This window comes from Vulpes lagopus, chromosome 5 (assembly GCF_018345385.1).
Source record: "Vulpes lagopus strain Blue_001 chromosome 5, ASM1834538v1, whole genome shotgun sequence".
NCBI lineage: Eukaryota > Metazoa > Chordata > Mammalia > Carnivora > Canidae > Vulpes > Vulpes lagopus.
Window position 1 is genome coordinate 9411042 of NC_054828.1, and position 16942 is coordinate 9427983.

At 61.1% G+C, this 16942-nt stretch overlaps 1 protein-coding gene across 7 annotated transcripts in view; it reads right to left on the minus strand.

Annotated features, from left to right (window-relative positions):
- MGAT3 (beta-1,4-mannosyl-glycoprotein 4-beta-N-acetylglucosaminyltransferase) overlaps positions 1-13881 on the minus strand; it is a 31819-nt gene extending 17938 nt beyond the window's left edge. The window contains exon 1 of one of the 7 annotated variants that reach the window (XM_041756100.1): positions 13710-13881. Coding sequence is in view for 1 of the 7 variants with exons in the window: in XM_041756099.1 (XP_041612033.1) it covers positions 3938-4053 (116 nt within the window). In the remaining 6 variants the exon portion in view is untranslated. Of the gene's footprint in view, positions 1-2666; positions 3329-3914; positions 4290-4310; positions 4336-6904; positions 7023-13709 lie in introns of those variants that run through there. The other 6 variants (XM_041756098.1, XM_041756105.1, XM_041756101.1 and 3 more) reach the window with 6 other exon arrangements.
- Between the last annotated feature and the right edge of the window lie 3061 nt (positions 13882-16942).

A 16942-nucleotide genomic window follows, 5' to 3' on the forward strand; every position in this document is an offset into this window, starting at 1 on the left:
CGGATCTCTTCCTCAGCCCCGCGGGCCCAGAACTCCGAGATGGGCTAGGCAGGGTCCCACACCAACTGCGCTCACCGCCCTGAGGGGTTCTGTTTACTTGCTGTTACCCTGACCTGGCCTCCGGCCAGGGCCAGTCGGGCCCAGCTGTGTGGCCTGGGGACGCCCAATGCCCCCGCCTACTGCTGCCCTTCCTTGGCTTGTCACCAAATGGGGGAAAGAGGAGGGCGTGCCTGAGGCCTATCCCCCAGCTGCCCTCTGGCAGGGTGTGAACTGCCTCAGCTTCCTTCTACCTCCATCCCTTACAGATAAAAGAAGAGGTTCAAGGGGTCCAAGGGACCAGCCTGGCTCACCCTGAAAGTGACCCAGCCCTAGGGCCTCCTGCTCCCTACCACTCCACTCTGCCTCAGTCTCCCCTTGACTCTCCATGCCTGGATCCCCGCAGGCCCACCTTCCCCTCACCTGACCCAGTACCTGCCTCGGGTCCCTACGGTGGCACACCACAGGTGATGCAGTGTCCCGTCCCAGGTGCTGCAACCCTGTGTCTGGCCTTTATGGCTTGATGGCAATGGCTTCCTCCCCAGAGGCTGTCTCCTACCCCCCACTCCCGGGGCCAAGCACAGGTGGCAGTTAGGTGGCTACATGGACAGGCACCCTCAGCCTGGCGCCATCTCTGGCCTTTACTTTGGCACGTTTCCTGGCCCCACCTCTTCCTAGCCGGGTCACCTCACTTCCTGGGATTGCAACCTCCTCGTCTGCCCCAGGTAGAGACAGGTAGCCTAGTGGCAGTGAGGGCAGGTGCTGGGGACGCGGGCACAAGCGCACTTTCCAGGTGAGGGGCCTGTCAGTGCCTGGCACTTTGTAAACCACGTGCCCATCTCCTCTTGGAACCTCGCCTCCCCCCCTCACTGGGTGGAAGGTCACCCTGAGCTGCTCCCAGACTCCCAAAGGACCGTGGGGCATTGTCAGAGGGTCACAGACAAGAAATGGAGAAGCATGGTATGGGGGGAAAAGCTTGGAAGTAGTCTCTCCTGGTGGGACCCTGGGTCTCCAAGAAAGCAGGGTGTTGGCGGGCCCCGCAAGAACAGCCTGAATCCTGACTGTCCCTCAGAGACCCCGCACTGTTCACCTGCAAGTGGGCTCAGTACTCAACAGCCCTGGTCCGCGGTGGGGACAGCCGGGGGTGCAGGGTTCTCTGGGAGTGGGAGCAGAGGCTGGACTCTGTGTGGCTGGCCACAGATGAGAAACTGGGGGCCCAGAGGAGACCCCCCAAACAGCTATTGTACTGCCTGGCTGCATGCCCAAGTCCACCATGAGCAAGCCATTCATCCCTTGTGGTGGGAATGACCCTCTAGGACTCCTTCCTAAGAGGGTGAAGACATAAATCAGCCCCGGGCAGAGAAGAGCCGAGGGCAGACGGCAGAGCTTCCAGTGGGGGGGGGGGTGCATGTGGGGTCTCTGGGGGGCTCCTCCTCCCTCACACCCAGCTTAGCCCGTGCCTCCCCTGGGGCGCTGCCCTGGACCCCTATCAGCCTGCAGAGAAACCCCGTGGGCTGTGAGCGCCGAAGCCCTGCTCCTGGGGCTGCACAGGGACCATCAGTGCGGGGGCGGGGCAAACGGGGTGTCCTCTGTGCCCCCGTGCTGCACCTGTCGTGGGGGACACCCCACCCAGGAGGGTCGCTGAGAGCCTGGGTGAGCAGAGCTGAGGGGACTTCCCCAGGGCACGGGGGCCCTGCCATCTCCGCAGAAGGAAGGAGGAGGAGGAGGGCAGGGTGCAGCCGGGGCAGCCCAAGGAAGCAGGAGGACAGCGAGACGTGGGCGCCCACGAGCCGGGGCAGGATGCGGCTCTGCCTCAGGGGTCACATCCATGGACTGGAGATCACCTTGAGACAAGCGAGGCTGGTGAGGCTGGGCTGAGTGCTCTCTGCCTGCTCTGGAGTTGGAGAAAGCCAACTCCCTTGTGAGCCAGGGAGGAGGGTGCTGTGCAATCAGCCCCCCGCCCCCCACATGGGACACGGCGAGACGGCCAGGGGGCCGTGACGGGGGCAACTCCCTGGAATCTGGACTCAAAGCCAGATTCGAAGCCTGCCCCTGCCCTCTCCACCCCGCTGTGTGACCCTGGGCAGGTCTCTGAATACCCCTGGGCTGCAGAGTCATCGCACTGTGGGATCACTCCAGCCCTCAGCCCATGACGACTGAACACGGTCACATCCAAAAAGTCCCAACATAGACCAGTCTCTCTGAGCTCCTGACCAAGTCCAGCCACGGGTGTGCCCGGCAGCGGCACTACAGAGCCTGTGGGCACCTCCTTCCGAGATGCTCCCAGGCCCCAGCCCCACTCCTCCTCCTCCACCACCTTCTCCTCACTGGCCTCTCTCCTTTTTTTTTCTCCTTCCTGTCTTGAAACTCTTTAATTTTTTGAACAAGAGGCGCTACATTCTCATCTGGCACCAGGCCCCGCAAATTCCGTCACTGCAAAGTCCCCATCAGGCCATGTGCCCCGCCCCCCAGCTCAACCCCCTCCCAAGACCCCACGCCACCCAGTCGCTCCCCACAGTCTGGATCAGAATGAAACCCAAACTCCTCTGGGCCCACAGGCCCTGCCAGTCTGGTCCCTGATACTCTGCTGTCCCCGCCTCCACGGGGCTCCTCTGGGCTGCAGTCCCCACCTTTCATCCTCAGGGTCCTCCCCCCGCGGTTCCTCCGTCTGGAATGTGGCTGCTGCTCAGAGGGGCCCTCCTGTCCGGCCAGCTCCAGTCTGTCTGCTCCCCAGGTCATCGGCTCCCCCACAACCGCTGCGGAAGCTAGCTGTCTCCTTGTTTACGAGTTAGTGGTCTGTCTCTCCCACCCACACCCTGGGGCTCAGAATGTCAACAGCAGGACAGCAGGGTCATCCTGAACCTCGGTCACTGGTCACCGCTGCTCCCCACCCCCAGGACAAAGCCTGGCCCAGAGCAGGCACTCCAGAAACAGCTGTTGCGTGACCACCCAACTCTCAAGAGAAGTGACAGCAGAGTCTGAGTGACAAGTATCAGCTAGTTTGGTGGGCCTGGGGCGGCAGGCCTGGCCCGTGCAATCCATGCCTATCTGTGCCCTGCCCCCAGACCCAGAGAAAGCACACCGCCCCCGGGCCCCACCTCGCTCCTCAGCCCTGCTGACATCAGCCCAGGGTGTCCAGTGGTGCCAGCCCCTCCCACCAGGCTCCCCCATCCTCCAGGGGGACAATGTACAAAGGGCCACTTCAGTGCGGAGCTTCAGCTCCATCTCTAGCCCGGAGGCCTGAGGGTGGGGGAAGGGAAGGGAGGAGACGGCCTACCTCTCATCCATCTTCATGGGGCATTCGTGAACCTTCCCTAGCACAGGGCCAGGAGGACCATAGATTCAAGCCATGGCCTGGGGAGGCTTTGAGCTGCACTCTGGGAGGTGGGGGACGGGGGAATGCCCTTGCCGGGGAGGGGGGATATCTGTGCAGAGGTCAGTCCTGTGTACCTAGGCAGGAGTGGGGGGGTGCTCCCATGGGCACCTCCCAGAGTGTACAGGGCCCAGGTGCGGGGTGCAACTAACCACTCAAGAGCACTCCCTTATAAGGGAGAGAGAAGAGCATACAAGGGGCAGGGGATATGGATTTGGGCCCAGCAGAGGGGTTAGAGTCAGCTCCCATCCTGCCTGAGACTCCACTACAAAACCAGGCACAAAGAGCTCACACAGCTGTCCCAACAACCTGAGCTGATAACCTGTGACCTGAGCCTGGCACCCAGGGATGCTCTGATGTCGGGCTTTCCCCATGTTCCTCCTCCTGGACCTTGATGTCATGTGACCATCCCCCCCAGCTGCCCAGGCCAGGAGCCCAGGAGGCATCCTAAATCCTCCCTCATGCTGACCTCACATGTCTATCACCAACCACGTCCATTCCATACCCCGGTACTTATCCCGCCGGTACCTCTGCGCCACTGTCCCATGCCGGCTGCACCACCAACGCTCACCTGGACAAGAGCAGCGGCCTTGCCAGGGGGCTCCCACCCTGGTCACGATGAGCCAAGCCAAAGCCAGCCACATCCACAGCCTCCCGGCTTGGAACTCCTGTCCTCAGGATAAAGTCCAGATCCTGTAGAAGGCCCCAAGTTCCTGTATAATCTTTCACTTGGTGTCCCCAGGTAGGCTCAGCTGAACTGTCCTTCCCCCAGGGCTCCTCACTCCACACTGGGCTGGTGCTGCCCGGCTGCCCTGGGACCCCAGCACCCCATCTGATACAAAGGAGGGGTTGACCTTCGCTTATTTAATGAATAAATGACCCCCCCGCCAAATCCACACACCTGCACCTGCAGTCAGTGCTGCTGGGCTCTGAGGCCTGAGCTGGAGCTTGGAAAAGTCTAGATCTGCCTGGGCAGGGCATACTTCAATGAGGTGGCTTATCTAAACGAACTCTATCATAATGGGAAGGCAGTGGGGGTGAGGGGAGACAGGGGAAGGACTCTGGACTTTAGAGCACCCTGAGCAACATGATGGCTGATGGTAGGGAGGAGGCGTAGAAAGGAAGGTGAAGAACCCCGGGGTGCTCGGTGCCCGGCCCTACGCCTGGCACGCAGGAGGTGCTCGGCGAGCTGCTGCTGAGTCAAAGAATGGGCTGGAATCCTGGCTGTGCCACCCACAGCTCTAGGACCCTACTCTCTCAGAGGCATAAAAAAAGGGGAGGCTGGTAACACCCACCTGAAGGGGCCTCACAGGGATCTGGGGAGCTGCCGAGGCTGCTCCTGGCCCAGCGCCTGCAGCTCCAGTGCTCTGGGAACCTGAGCCAGCACAAGGCACCTCCTGCGGGAGTGGTCGGGAGTGGTGGTACCCCAGCAGGTGCGCAGCTGGTTGGCCCTGCCGCTCTGGGCACCTGGTGAGCCTCTGTGAAGCTGGAACAATGAGCCTTTTCTCTTTTTCCTCCCCAATTAATCTTGGCCCACCCCTGCCTGCGAGCAGCGACAGCCCCCGTGGGTCAGGCCCTGACCATCTCCACTGGGGACACTCAGGAAGCCCCCGTCAAATGGCAGGGGATACCACACAGGACTGCAGGCACTGGGCCCCTGCTCCTTAATACAGAGCCACCCATCTGTTCTTGCTCCTTTAATTACTCAGTCCTTCCCACTCGCTAGATCCAGAGAGCGTTCCAGAAAAGGCCCGCAAGTGCCCAAACGTCCCACTGAGTGTGGGGAAGAAGAGACAGCGGTGAGCAGACCGCCACCATAGGGTGACAGGGTCATTCCAGGAGTCAGGTAGCCGGGGTCCAGGCCTCAGCAATGCTACGAACCGCCCACCAAGGGCAGCGCCCCTTCCCGAGTGAAGCGCTGCATCTCATCTCACCACCACAGGGCCATCTCACGAAACTGAGCTTTGGGGGGCCAGTCCTGTCTGAGGTCAGGGAGCAGCAAGCTGTGGGGAGGGCCCAGCTCAGCACAGACCACAAGCATGCCTACCAAGGCTCACCAATGCTCAAGACCTCCCCCACCCCGAAGCACCTCAGTTTCCCCACTGACCACGGGAGACCTGATTCTCCTGCTTCCCGCTCCATCTTCCTCCCATAAGTCCCGTGACTCGGCTTCTCTGGTCTGAATCGATGCTGTGTTCTGGTGTCTGGGTCCCTAGGTTCCCTTTCAGAAAGTTCTGCGGCCCAGGTCCTCCTGCCTGCCAGGGGGCTTCATACTGTGAGCTCCAGCTGACCCACTTCCTTTTCAGCACCCTGTATTCCCTTCCAGCCCCCTAGCAGTAGGGCCCACAGCCCAAGAGCCCGTTCCAGCTCCATCGGCCCTCAGGGATGCTTGAGAGCCGCAGAACCAGCAAGGAGGGCCAGCACGAGGTTCCCAGGCCCCGGGTCCCAGGGCCGCAGGGGATGGGCGAGCATACCCACAGCTGGGCAGGAACGCCCTGGCCCAGGGTCCCCCCGACTCTCCAGGGCGATGCTTCTGACCGCCGTGGCCCTGCTGGCCTCTGCCCTCACCAGTGTGCACTGCGACACCCCCCAGGACGGCACTTCCCGCGGTCAGAGACCTTGTATCATGTCTCTTTGGGGTCAGGGCCTGGTAGCTCCTTGGTGGGTGTTTGCTGAATGAATTAGCCGGTGTGCTGGAGGTATGGGCAAGATTATATGCTGGCGCAGCGTGAAGGAAGGACAAAAGTCCACTTACGATGGAGCTGCTTGTGCTGTGTGCAGGGAGAGGGGACGTGCAGACATGAGCACACCCTGGAGTCGGCAGATCTGTGGCCCTGGCACCTCAGCTAGGATCAGGGCTCAGCTGGATTACGAATACCGTTTCCCTGACCGCATGGCAGGAGGACGCCGGAAAGGCGCTTGGGGCAGGAGTCAGTAAGGCAGGGAGCCAACAGTGATGCGTACCCACCAGGCACGGGGATGGAGGTGAAGCCCGCAGCTAACGGGGGTGGGAGGGGGCTTTCCAGGCGGAGGTGGGATGGCAAGGGTCCTGAGGCCTAACGGCGCCACAGGAAGGCGGGTAGAGGTTCGAATGGAATTCTCGGGGTGCCACATCCCCCAGCAGCCGCACGCTGGGACGCTCACTGACCCACTTTGCCAGGATGAGAGAAACACAAGCTGTCTGCCACCAGCGCACCTGTCCTGGCGGATGTGCCTGCGGCCAGGCAGCTCCCCTGGTCCCTCTGGAAGCCACCCGCAAGTGGTGACCCCAGAACCAAGCAAATGGGGGAGCCGCCTGTTCCCAGTGCGCCTTTTCTTAGACCTCTCTCCTTCCGATTACAAACTGCATTTTTCTGATCACAAAGGTTTCACGTACATCCCAGAAAACTGGAAAATCACAGCAAAAGAAACAGGACAGCAACACCCACCATCCCCTGAGCTAACCTTTTAGTCAAAGTTCTTAGACTTCTTCCCCCCACCCCCACCCCCGTGTACCTTTTTGCTGGAATGAACTCTCCACATGGATTTCTTGCCAGCTTTTGGACAGCAAGCGTTTTCTCTAAGGAGCTTGGTCTTCCACGCGCATGAGGACAAAGTGCAGACCTGAGCCCTGGGGACTTTGCTCCTGGGCTTCTTCCCATCCCCCACCCCTGGATCCTATGGAGACGCTCCAGCTTGGGGGACGGGTCAGCCCCAGAGGGCCTATCAGCTGCTCTCTGTGTCTAGGTCAGCCCCAAGCACCTGGGGCCTCCAGCGTTCCCTCTGTGAAATGGGTGTGTGTGGCCGGCTACAAGGTCCCCTGTGTGGGCTGAGGTGACAGTCACCTGCCCCTTACTGTTGCTTCCCCTGTCCCCTCCAGTGGCATCTCGCATCTCGAGGCCCCTCGGCAGACCTGCCCTGCCCTCAAGGTTCTCAGCATCCTGTGGAGCAGACAAATGGAAATTCTGGCAGAGAGGATCAGCCCGGCCCTTGGGGTGGGGATCAGGGCTTCCCGGGACAGGGAGGGGGTCTTAAAGGATGAGCAAGCACCTGCCAGGAGACAAGGGGAAGGCTGTTCCAGACAGAGGGACAGCATCTGCAAAGGCCAGGAAAGCTGGCACCTGGGCTTCCAGTCTAGGTGGGGGTACCGGGCCTGGAGGCAGGGACCACGGAGCCCGTTACATCCCCCCACTGTCTGTACCCAGATGAGGCCTCAAACATCTCTGACAGCAGTGACATGCCAAGCCCCAGTGGCAGCCCTGGATACCCGAGAGGGGGTCTGCCTGGGGGCCCCACTCCCCAGACCTCCTCCCAGCCATGGTGGAACCTCGACATCCTTTGCTCTTTACCTTGGGGATGGCAGGGGTGACCTGGAACCAGTCACTCACCCTCTGTGGGCCTCGACTCACAGACTGAAGCCTGTCCTGGGTTGTTCCAAGGACCAGATGGGACCAAAGGCCTGGCTCTGCCTCCACTAACCAAAGGGGCTCCCAAACAGCTACTGTGTGCCGGAGCCCCCAATACACGCCTCTTTGTTTCTCTCTCCCACCAGCCTACCAGCCTGGAGGAGGCCTCTCTCCCCACCACTACCCCGGACAGACGCAGAAGACCCCTTGGGGGCAGGCTTTCTGACTCCAGGATATGGGCATCGCTGCAAACGTAGAGCCAAACCTCCCAGTCACTGCTAGAACCAAGGGAGATGATGAGATAATCAGTGCTTTCCACACAATGCAGGGCTGCACAGAATCCTTGGTTCTCTGGCCCAACGGGCAGGACTCTGGCCCGGAAATTGCTCTCCTGGCTGTGGGCCTAGCAAGTCGTCTGCTGTCTAGGACTCAGTTTCCATAGAATGCATGAGGATTACTTAAGCACACTGCCCAGGGCTCCCGTGATACTGAAATGAAGTCATGTAAGAAAGCACCAGCATCTCAGGACACCTGCGTGGCTCAGCGGTTGAGCATCTGCCTTTGGCTCAGATCGTGATCCTGGGATCGAGTCCCACGTCAGGCTCCCAGCACGGAGCCTGCTTCTCTGCCTGTGTCTCTGTCTCTCATGAATGAATAAAATCTTTAAAAAAGAAAGAACCAGCATCTCGCTCTCATTTGAGCCATCAACGAGTTCCAAGCATTAATCATCACAGTCCTAGGAGATGGTGAAGAAGGCGCCCCTTCAATCCTTCTCCTAAACCCGCCACTCTGCCCAGCTTCCAGAAACGGCCTGCCACGCTCACGACCATTCAACAAATATTTAAGAAATATTTACCAAATGCCTTTTCCATGTCAGGCAAGGTGCCAGCCCCCAGAGAGTGCCTGTGTGCCCAGCCTGGAAGGCCAGCTCCTCCCCTGCCGTCACCAGGCCTCCCTGCTTCCCCTTCCTGGCCACCATCACTCATATGGGGTCCATGGCCAACTGGGACCTGTTTCCAGAAGGAAAGGGCAGCAGCAGGTGTCTAGATAAAAGGGTGTGGGTGTCACTATGGTGTGTGCAGAGCTAGGTTAGGGTAGTAGGGAGCAGAGGCTGGGAACACAGGTGGGGATCTGGGTTGAGGGCAGGGCGTCTCTCATGGCAGCTTGGACTCCACGGGGCTGGGCAGTGCTTCTCGGAGTCCAAAGGCCTCTGTAGCTCCAGGTCAGCATTTTAAAAATGGGGTTTCCAACCCTCAGAATCCCACGGTGGGATTCTGACTCAGCAGGGTGGGGTGGGGCCTGGGAAATATGTATTTTTCCCAAGTGGCCCAGGTGAGGCTGATCAGGGCTTCCAGATAAAGAGCCCCGGGTCTCTGGGAAAGAAGGGAGTGGCTCCAGGGCTACAAGGAGGGTTTGGAGGCCAGGACACCAGTGAAGTGGCCATCTTGGGTGTCCAAGCTTCAGGGACCATTGTCCTCTGAGTGACAGAGGGGCCCAGACTAGGAGCCTCATCAGACTCTGGGGTCTCCAGGCTGGATGCCATCCCTGCCCCTTTCTGGCCCTGAGCCCCAGGCCCCAAGCACCCTCAAACTGCCAAATGGGAATAATAATAGCACCTACTTCGAGGGAAGTTAGGAGGCATCGCTGGGATAATGCAGACAAAGTGCTTGGCCCAGCGCCCAGCACATAGTAAGTGCTCGATAAATAGCAGCAAATGATTATGACTCAGAGGTCAAGGTGGGGTAGAACGGTCTGGGAAGTCATCCATCACGGGCCTCTGTCAACCAGAATCCTGGAGACTGCCTCTGGCCGCCCTCCCCTGCTCAGACCCCCATGTGGGCTGCTCCTTCTGGGAAGTTCCCAGCCTGCCTGGAGAGGGCAGCTGGAGCCCAGAGCCGGGAGGAGGCCCCAGTGTCAGCAGGGCTCCGGCCTCCTATTCTGGCTCTCACCCTGCCCCTCCCAGGGGATTCTTACTTCAGTGGGAACCAAAGTCTTGAGCCAAACAGGCTCTAAATTCAGAAAACAACGGAGTAATTAGGTATGTGAATGTTTCCTATTGTTCCAATTTTATTCACATAGAAAAGATGAAACTATGGGAACCCACAGGGGACTTTCTACTTGAGGCTGGTGCAAGAAAAAATTTTCTGGGACCCTCTTCACTTCCTGGATTCCCCACAGGAGCCTGGGCCCATGTGGCCTCATACTAGACCACAGGAGGGTGGTCCATCCCTTCCACAGTGCCTGGTTCCGCCTCACTCCAAGCCTCACTTCCCCTTCCAGGGGGTGAGGAGAAGCAGGGTCTCAGTGACCATCCCTCTGTGGTCCAGGGCCACCCTCCCGAGGGTGCCTCCGCCCATAGGGATAAAGAAGGGAGAAGAATGGGGAGAAGGACAGGGCCACTCCCTGGGGCTGATAATCACTCACTCATTCTTCCATTCATTCATTCGAGCTCCTATGGGACGGGGAACTCGCAGCCGAGCAGAACATGCGACAGCAAACACGTTCCAGAAACCCGTGTGGTCCTCTGCCGGCCCACAGCAAGGAGCTTCCCTGCACAACTGCTGCTCAGCCCAGATGGAAAGGATGGGTCACCAGTAACAAGACACTGTGCCTCAATTTCCCCATCTGCAAAGGGGATATCATGGTATCTCCGTTGTGGTTAGCTGTAGGGATGCAATAAATGTTGGCTATTCATATTCTAATGGGCGGGCAGTGTGCAAGGGGGGTGGGGGGGCTGAAAGGCTAGGGGTGACAGAAGGGGAGATTTGGGGTGGAGGGCTGGCACCATGGAGAAGGCTTTGGGAGGGTGACAGGGTTTTAGGGACACAGGAAGAGGTGGGTGGAACATTTGGGGAGGGAACAGCATAAGCAAGGGAACAGAATTTGATTTCTGAGGCTGATCAGGACCCGATCTCAGAGCTCTGTGAGCCAGAAGCTTGGGCTCCAGCTGGGTCATTCTGTGCAGGCAGCCCAAACCAGGCCAAGGTCAAGGGGAGCTAGAGCAGGAGTGAGGCAGGGTCAGGGGTGTGGAGGTTCCCAGGAAGGCAGGACACCGCCCTTCCTCCCCCCTGCCCTGCAACTCACTGTGTGTACCTATTTGGAGTGATCGCTGGCCCTGCCCTCAACCTGTCCAACGCCCCCCCCCCCCACTCGGCTACAGTATGGCCCCACAGCTCCCCAGGTCTACCCAACCAACAGTCTCTGGAGCCTTCTCTCCTTTTTCAACTGCCATTTATGAAGCACCTACTGAATGCCTGGGGGCTGAAGTTGGCATGCGCCAGCTCCCGCTGCGAGATGGATAAGCTGTTGGTAGCGTGAAAGGGGCCTTGCTGGGAGGTTTACACCATAGAAGCCTACTGACTGTTCATCAGGGACCTTTTTGCTCCCAGAGAGCCTACTGCCAGCATGCCCTTGCCCCGTGCCCAAGCAATGGACACAGAAGTCAGGCCCCTGCCTACAGAGGCTCACAGAGAAGATGACAGCAGCAACGAAGATACCTCATGCGCTGGAGCAGGCTGTCTTCAGGGAGGCAGGGGTGAACCGGGAGACTCATCTGAAATGCCCACCAGAAACCACACCAAGCTGCCCCAATAGCCATAGTGTGCATCATTCCCATTTCAGAGGCAAGAAAACTGAGGCAGAGAGAGGAGAGTCAGTTGTCCACAGTCGCACAGCAAAAATGGACACTCAAGATTCAAACCTGGGCCACTGGATCCGGAATCCTTGCTTTTAACTTCCGCACATGACTGCCCCAATGTGCAATTATTGTCACTCTCCCCCTGCCCCTAAGCAGCCAGCACAGGGCTCGGCCAGACCATGGATGCCCAGTGGTATTTGCTGCCCAACTAGATTCTAGATTCCGTTCTCCTGGGGGTAAGGTCTGTGTCCTCTCCACCTGGCTGCTCACGACAGTGCCCCTCACAGGAGGATGTTGTGTTTGTTGGTCTCAATGTCTGAAGAACCTTCTGGAAGGGAGCCCTGGTCCCCATGAGCAGGGCTAGAGCTAGCGAGCAGGAGGGGGTGCAGCGTGGAGAATAAAGGGGCTTCAGGGAACACAGCAGGGTCACTGATTGCCGTAGCTAAGGTGCCCGTGAGGGCAAGAATGCGCTGTGTGCAGACCACCCCCACCTCAGCCACTGGCCACTGCTTCTCTCTTCTCCCAGAATAACGTGAGGACGTGTACACGCAATTCCCCCAGCCCTTGGCTTCCCCCAGTTGGGTCCAGCCCTCACGTGATCCTCATCACCCCCCGGAGCGTGAGCCTGGCCCACCAGCTGAAATCAATGTCCTTGTTTTCCAGGTCATCATACTGACGCAGCAGACAAGGATTTCCCAAGTCCTTCTCAGGTGCTGGATGGGTACCCTAAACTCATCATCTCTCTCAGACCTCTCTACAACCCTGTGGGGGAGTCTCCCCATTAGACAGGCGTGGAAACTGAGCCTCAGGAAGCTGACTTGCCTGCGGCGGTCCAGCCACCACAGGAAGAGGGATCCCAGATGTGGGTCAAGCAGCCCTGACCACAACAGGGGCACTGGGCAGACAAGGAGGGGGTGCCGAGCCAGATGGCAGCACTCCCAGCCCCATCAGCACCTCACTGTCCTCAGGAGCTGCTAGTGCCAGCTCCCCGGTAGGGCCTGTCACCTCACCTCCACCTGCCCGTCCTTCCTCAGCTCTGGCACTCGTGTCTTCCCCTCACTGTGCTTGACCAGCACCCCCTCCACCTCTCCGCACACACCAGGCACCCCACAGCCCCGGCCCGGAGCCTCTGGGCGTGCCATTCCCTCCACCTAGAGTGCCCTTCCTTCCTCTCCCCAGCGAGCCAACTCTTCCAGCAAGTTCTCTCTCCTCCTTGGGCTAGCAGCACCTCTTTCAAACTTTCAGAGGACCCTGGGCCCATCTCCTCAGCCCTTGGAGGCCCCCTGCCTGGATCTTTAGTAACTGCCCCAGGAGGTGACGCCCCAGTGCCCACAACTCCCCGTGGGCCAGATCTGGACTGCTGTCCCAGGAGCGGAAAGGAGCGCCTTCGGGATGGGGGCAGTGCCGGTTCTGGGGGGCCACGGAGGGGTGTCTCTGGGGTAGGATTCCTGCGCGCAGCCCTTCTAGGGGGGCTTCCAGAGCTGGGAGAGTCACCTGACCTCAGGCCGCCAGGGCTGGCTGAGACCCCTCCTGCTGCTCGCGGCACCCCAGCTCAGGCACCACCGTTCCCACTTACACCCCAGCGCGCTCCCCTCCCCACCCCCGGTTCCAGAACTCACTATTTGCGGATATTTATAGCGCCCTCCCCCAGCCAGGTTCCCTCCCCCGCCCTGGGCAGTGCAGCGAAAAGAGCGGGAGCCCCCCCCAAGAACTGGGGGTGCTCTCCCCACTTCCCTCTGCCTGGTCGCCGCGAGCAGCCACGGTCCCAGCCCCCGCACCCGCCCTGCTCCGGGACCGCGCCTGGGCCTCCGCCGCCGCAGCCCGGGGTCGGGGGGTGGGGAAGGCGGGCGCCGAGGCCTCCCGCCCCCAGCCCCGCGCCGCGCCGGAGGTTGGGGGGGCGAGGGGGGGCGGCCCAGCGCACAAAGCGCCGCTCGAGCCCGGCGCCTCGGGGACGCCCCCCGCCCAGGCCGGGGGAGGGGAGCGGAGGGATGAGGCTTTGCCCTCCGGGGCCGGGAAAGCTCCGCGGAGCAGCCCGGTTGGGGGAGGGGGCGCCGGAGCCGAGGAGCCTCCCCGGCATCCCGCCCCCCCCGCCGCGGCCCCGGCCCCCGGCCCCGCGCGGCCGCCCCCGCCCCAGGGTCACGTTCGGGAGGGGGCCGTGGGAGCCGTGACGGGGGCGCCGCGAGCGCGGAGGCGGCGGCGCGGAGATGGAGGCGGCGGGCCGGGGTGCGGGGACGGCGGGGCTGCGGCGCGGGCCCCCGGGACGCCGGGGTCAACTCACCCATCGCCCGCTGGGTCTCAGCGGCGGCGGCAGCAGCGGCGGCGGCGGCTCCGCGGCCCCCGGGGCCCCCGGCGGGGAGATGCTGGCGTCCGCCGCAGCCTCTCGCCCCATCCCGGGCTCCGGCGGCGGCTGCGGCGGGCGCCCGGCATCGCGGGCGGCGCGGCCCCGGCCCGGCCCCGATCCCCGCCCCCGCCCCCACCTCCACCCTGTCCCGCCGGCCCGGCGCGGCCGCCTGGCTGCACCCCGGGGCCGCGGCTGGGGGCCGGCGAGCGGACGGGCGCGGGGGAGGGCCCCCCTGGAGGCGCGCGGCGGCGGGGGGTGCGGAGGCGAGGCCCGGGCGCGGCGCGCAGAGGTGCCGGCTCCCGCCCGACTCGCCGCTGCGGCCCCCGCCCCGCCCCCACCCCGCCCCCGCCCCCACCGGAGCCCCCTCCCCTCCGCCGCGCTCCGCTCGCCGCGCGGGGCCGGGGGCGCCTCGGGCCGCAGTCTCGGGCCGCCGCCGCTCCGCGCCTCCCGCGTGTGCGATCAAATGTGTGTGTGTGCGCGCCCCTGCCTGTGACCGTGCGTGCGCCGGCCCACGGCCCGGTGCGTCCTGGGCGGTTGTGTGCGAGGGGAGGCGGGGCGGGTCAGAGAGTGTGTGTCTGTCTGGCGTGTGCACGGGTCTGCGCGTCCGGCTCTGTACGTGCGTGGATGTGTGCGTCTGGGTTGTGCAGTGTGCACGGGACTGTGTGACCTCCAGTCCCGGGGAGCGCATGGGCGTGCACAGCTGCGCTGTGGTGTGCGCGTGGAGCCGGCGGCTGTGCCTGCGTGTGCCTGGACCGTGCCAGTGTGCACAAATCTGTGACCGTGTGGAGGGGCCTCTCGGGCTCGTGTGCGTGCGTGACTCGGGCGGCTGTGCTTCTGTGTACACCCATCCAGGAGCGCGTGCAGAGGCCTGGTCTTCTATTGTGGCGCGTGCGGAGCGCTAGGCCTGGACCGAGTCCACGCAGCTGCGCGCGTGTGCGTGGGTGGCCAGTGTAGCCAGTGTATACCGGCCGGGGTCCACGGGCCTCCGCCTGCCTGCACCCTCCGGCGCCCTCCTGCCCGTGTCCGCATAGGCACGTGCCCGAGCCGCCGCGCCCCTCTTCCCGGCCCGGCCCAGTGACTCCTGGCTCCGCGTGCACCTCCCCTCCTCGCGCCCGCAGCGGGCACCCAAGGCCCCGGGTCCGCGCCCCGCCTACCTCTTGAGCCTCCTCTCCTGCCATCGGGCCACGGGTGGTTCTCCAAGCACCCACCACTTCGGACCACGGCTCTTCATGACGTCGCTCGGGGCTTCGAGGCGGCCTCCGGGCGCTTCTGGCACCTTCTTCCGCTCAGGGATTCCCGGGTGAAGCGGCCACTTCCGCCCCGTGTGCCGGGCACCCTGGGTATACAGGGGGCACGTCTCTGAGCGGAGGCCGGGGTGTGTGGGGAGGGCAGGGAGACGCCTCCGGGCGCGCGAGGTGCCCCTGCCCTTGCTAGGCCCTTGCAGCAGCCTCTGCCTGGGCTTCCCGGTCCACGTGCCCCTGCCCACCCTCATCTACTTTTGCCAAGCAGTCGGGGACCCTTCAACGTTCGTCTGAGCTGGTGGCTCTCCCCTGTGACTCCTCAGTGGCTCCCACTTGCCCTCAGCTTGAGCTCAGCGCCTGGGCAGGGCAGGAGGCCCTGGTGACCTGGCTCCATCTCTTGTCTGGCCACACCCCCACCCCTCCTCTCCCTGGAGACTCCCTCTAAGCCAAGAGTAGGCAAACTATTTTGCGTAAGGGCCAGCTAGTCGGTATTTTAGGCATTGCTGCCCGTAGAGTTTCTGTCTCAACTACTCAGCTCCGCCACCGTAGTATAAAATCAACCATAGACAATATGGGAAGGAATGAGCATGGCTGTGTTCCAATAAAACTTTATTTATGGACACTAAAGTGTGAATTTCATGTAATTTTCCTGTGTGTGAAACCTTATTCTTTCTTTTTTTTTTTCCTAATCATTTGAAAATGTAAAAGTCATTCCCATTTCGCACCACTCTGAACACATCCCTGTACCTTCGTGTCATCCTTATGACTCAATTGCTTCAGGTATTCTGTTCCGTCACTCCCTGCAAATCCCATCTATTCTAACCCCAACATCCTCTTGCACCCCCTGCTCCTCCAGCCGACTGTCTGCCCTTCTCTTTCCATCCCCAATGGAAGCCTCACTGCTGCTCACTCAGGCGTGCCTCTCCCTGTGCCTCTGCCTGGGGACTGTCAGAAACAGAGACTCTTTGCTTGCCCGTGACTTCCCCAGGAGAATCTGCTCTTCCTCCCCTGGTCTCCCACAGCCACTTGGGAGACCCATGAGAAAATCACGGTTTCAGGTCTGGCTTGCTCTGGGCATCCAGGAAAGCTCACAGCTGGCCCATTAGCACCAGGCTGGGAACAAAATATTGTATCCTTCACTTTTCACAGCTCCCATCGAGGGGTGCCTGAGGTAACAAGACTGGGAGGCCCTGGAGCCTGGACTCAAAACTAGATTTGTGGGACTCTCATTCACTCTCCCTGCCGGGGGCGGAGTGCTCGTAGTGAGCAACCAGTAGCATTCATCTCTCATCTAGTGTGTACTCTTTCTCCCTGGGACAAGCTCTGGCTCCCAAGGCTATGAGCCAAGAAGGTCCGGATCAAGGCCTGAGCCACAAATATGCCTTCTTGTCCCTTGAAATTTTGTAATTGATTTGGGTGAGTAGATAATAGCTACACACAGCACAAATTTGAAAATTATTGAAAGATGTCCAGTGGAAAGTAAGCTTCCAGCCCCAGCCCCGGCCACCCATTTTCCCTCATGATATTTTTTTTTTTTTTTTGGATGTGGTTCATTTGATGTGAAGCCATTTTGTTGTGACCTAAAAACCAATCCATTACATTTATAGCTTGTCTCCCTTTCGGTTTTTTAATATGAGGTGTGAAACAGATGTTTTCTCCTGTTCCTTGAGCCTCCAGGCTGAGCGGTAAGGATCTGCGGGGAGGGTCCCAGTGTTCTGGGGTAACTGGATTCAGAAACCAGAGAGATCTGGCTTGGGTCTAGGTACTTGGGTCTTCATGTACGTGGCTTACCTCTGTTTCCTCATCTGTGAAATGGGGATAAGGAAGCCTCCCTCCTCAAGCTCCTCAGAGAGGGAAATGGGGCCCTGTGCTTTAGGTAACCCCCTTAGGGTCTGCCAGCCAGGCTGTCTTAGCTGGTGCGGTGACTGC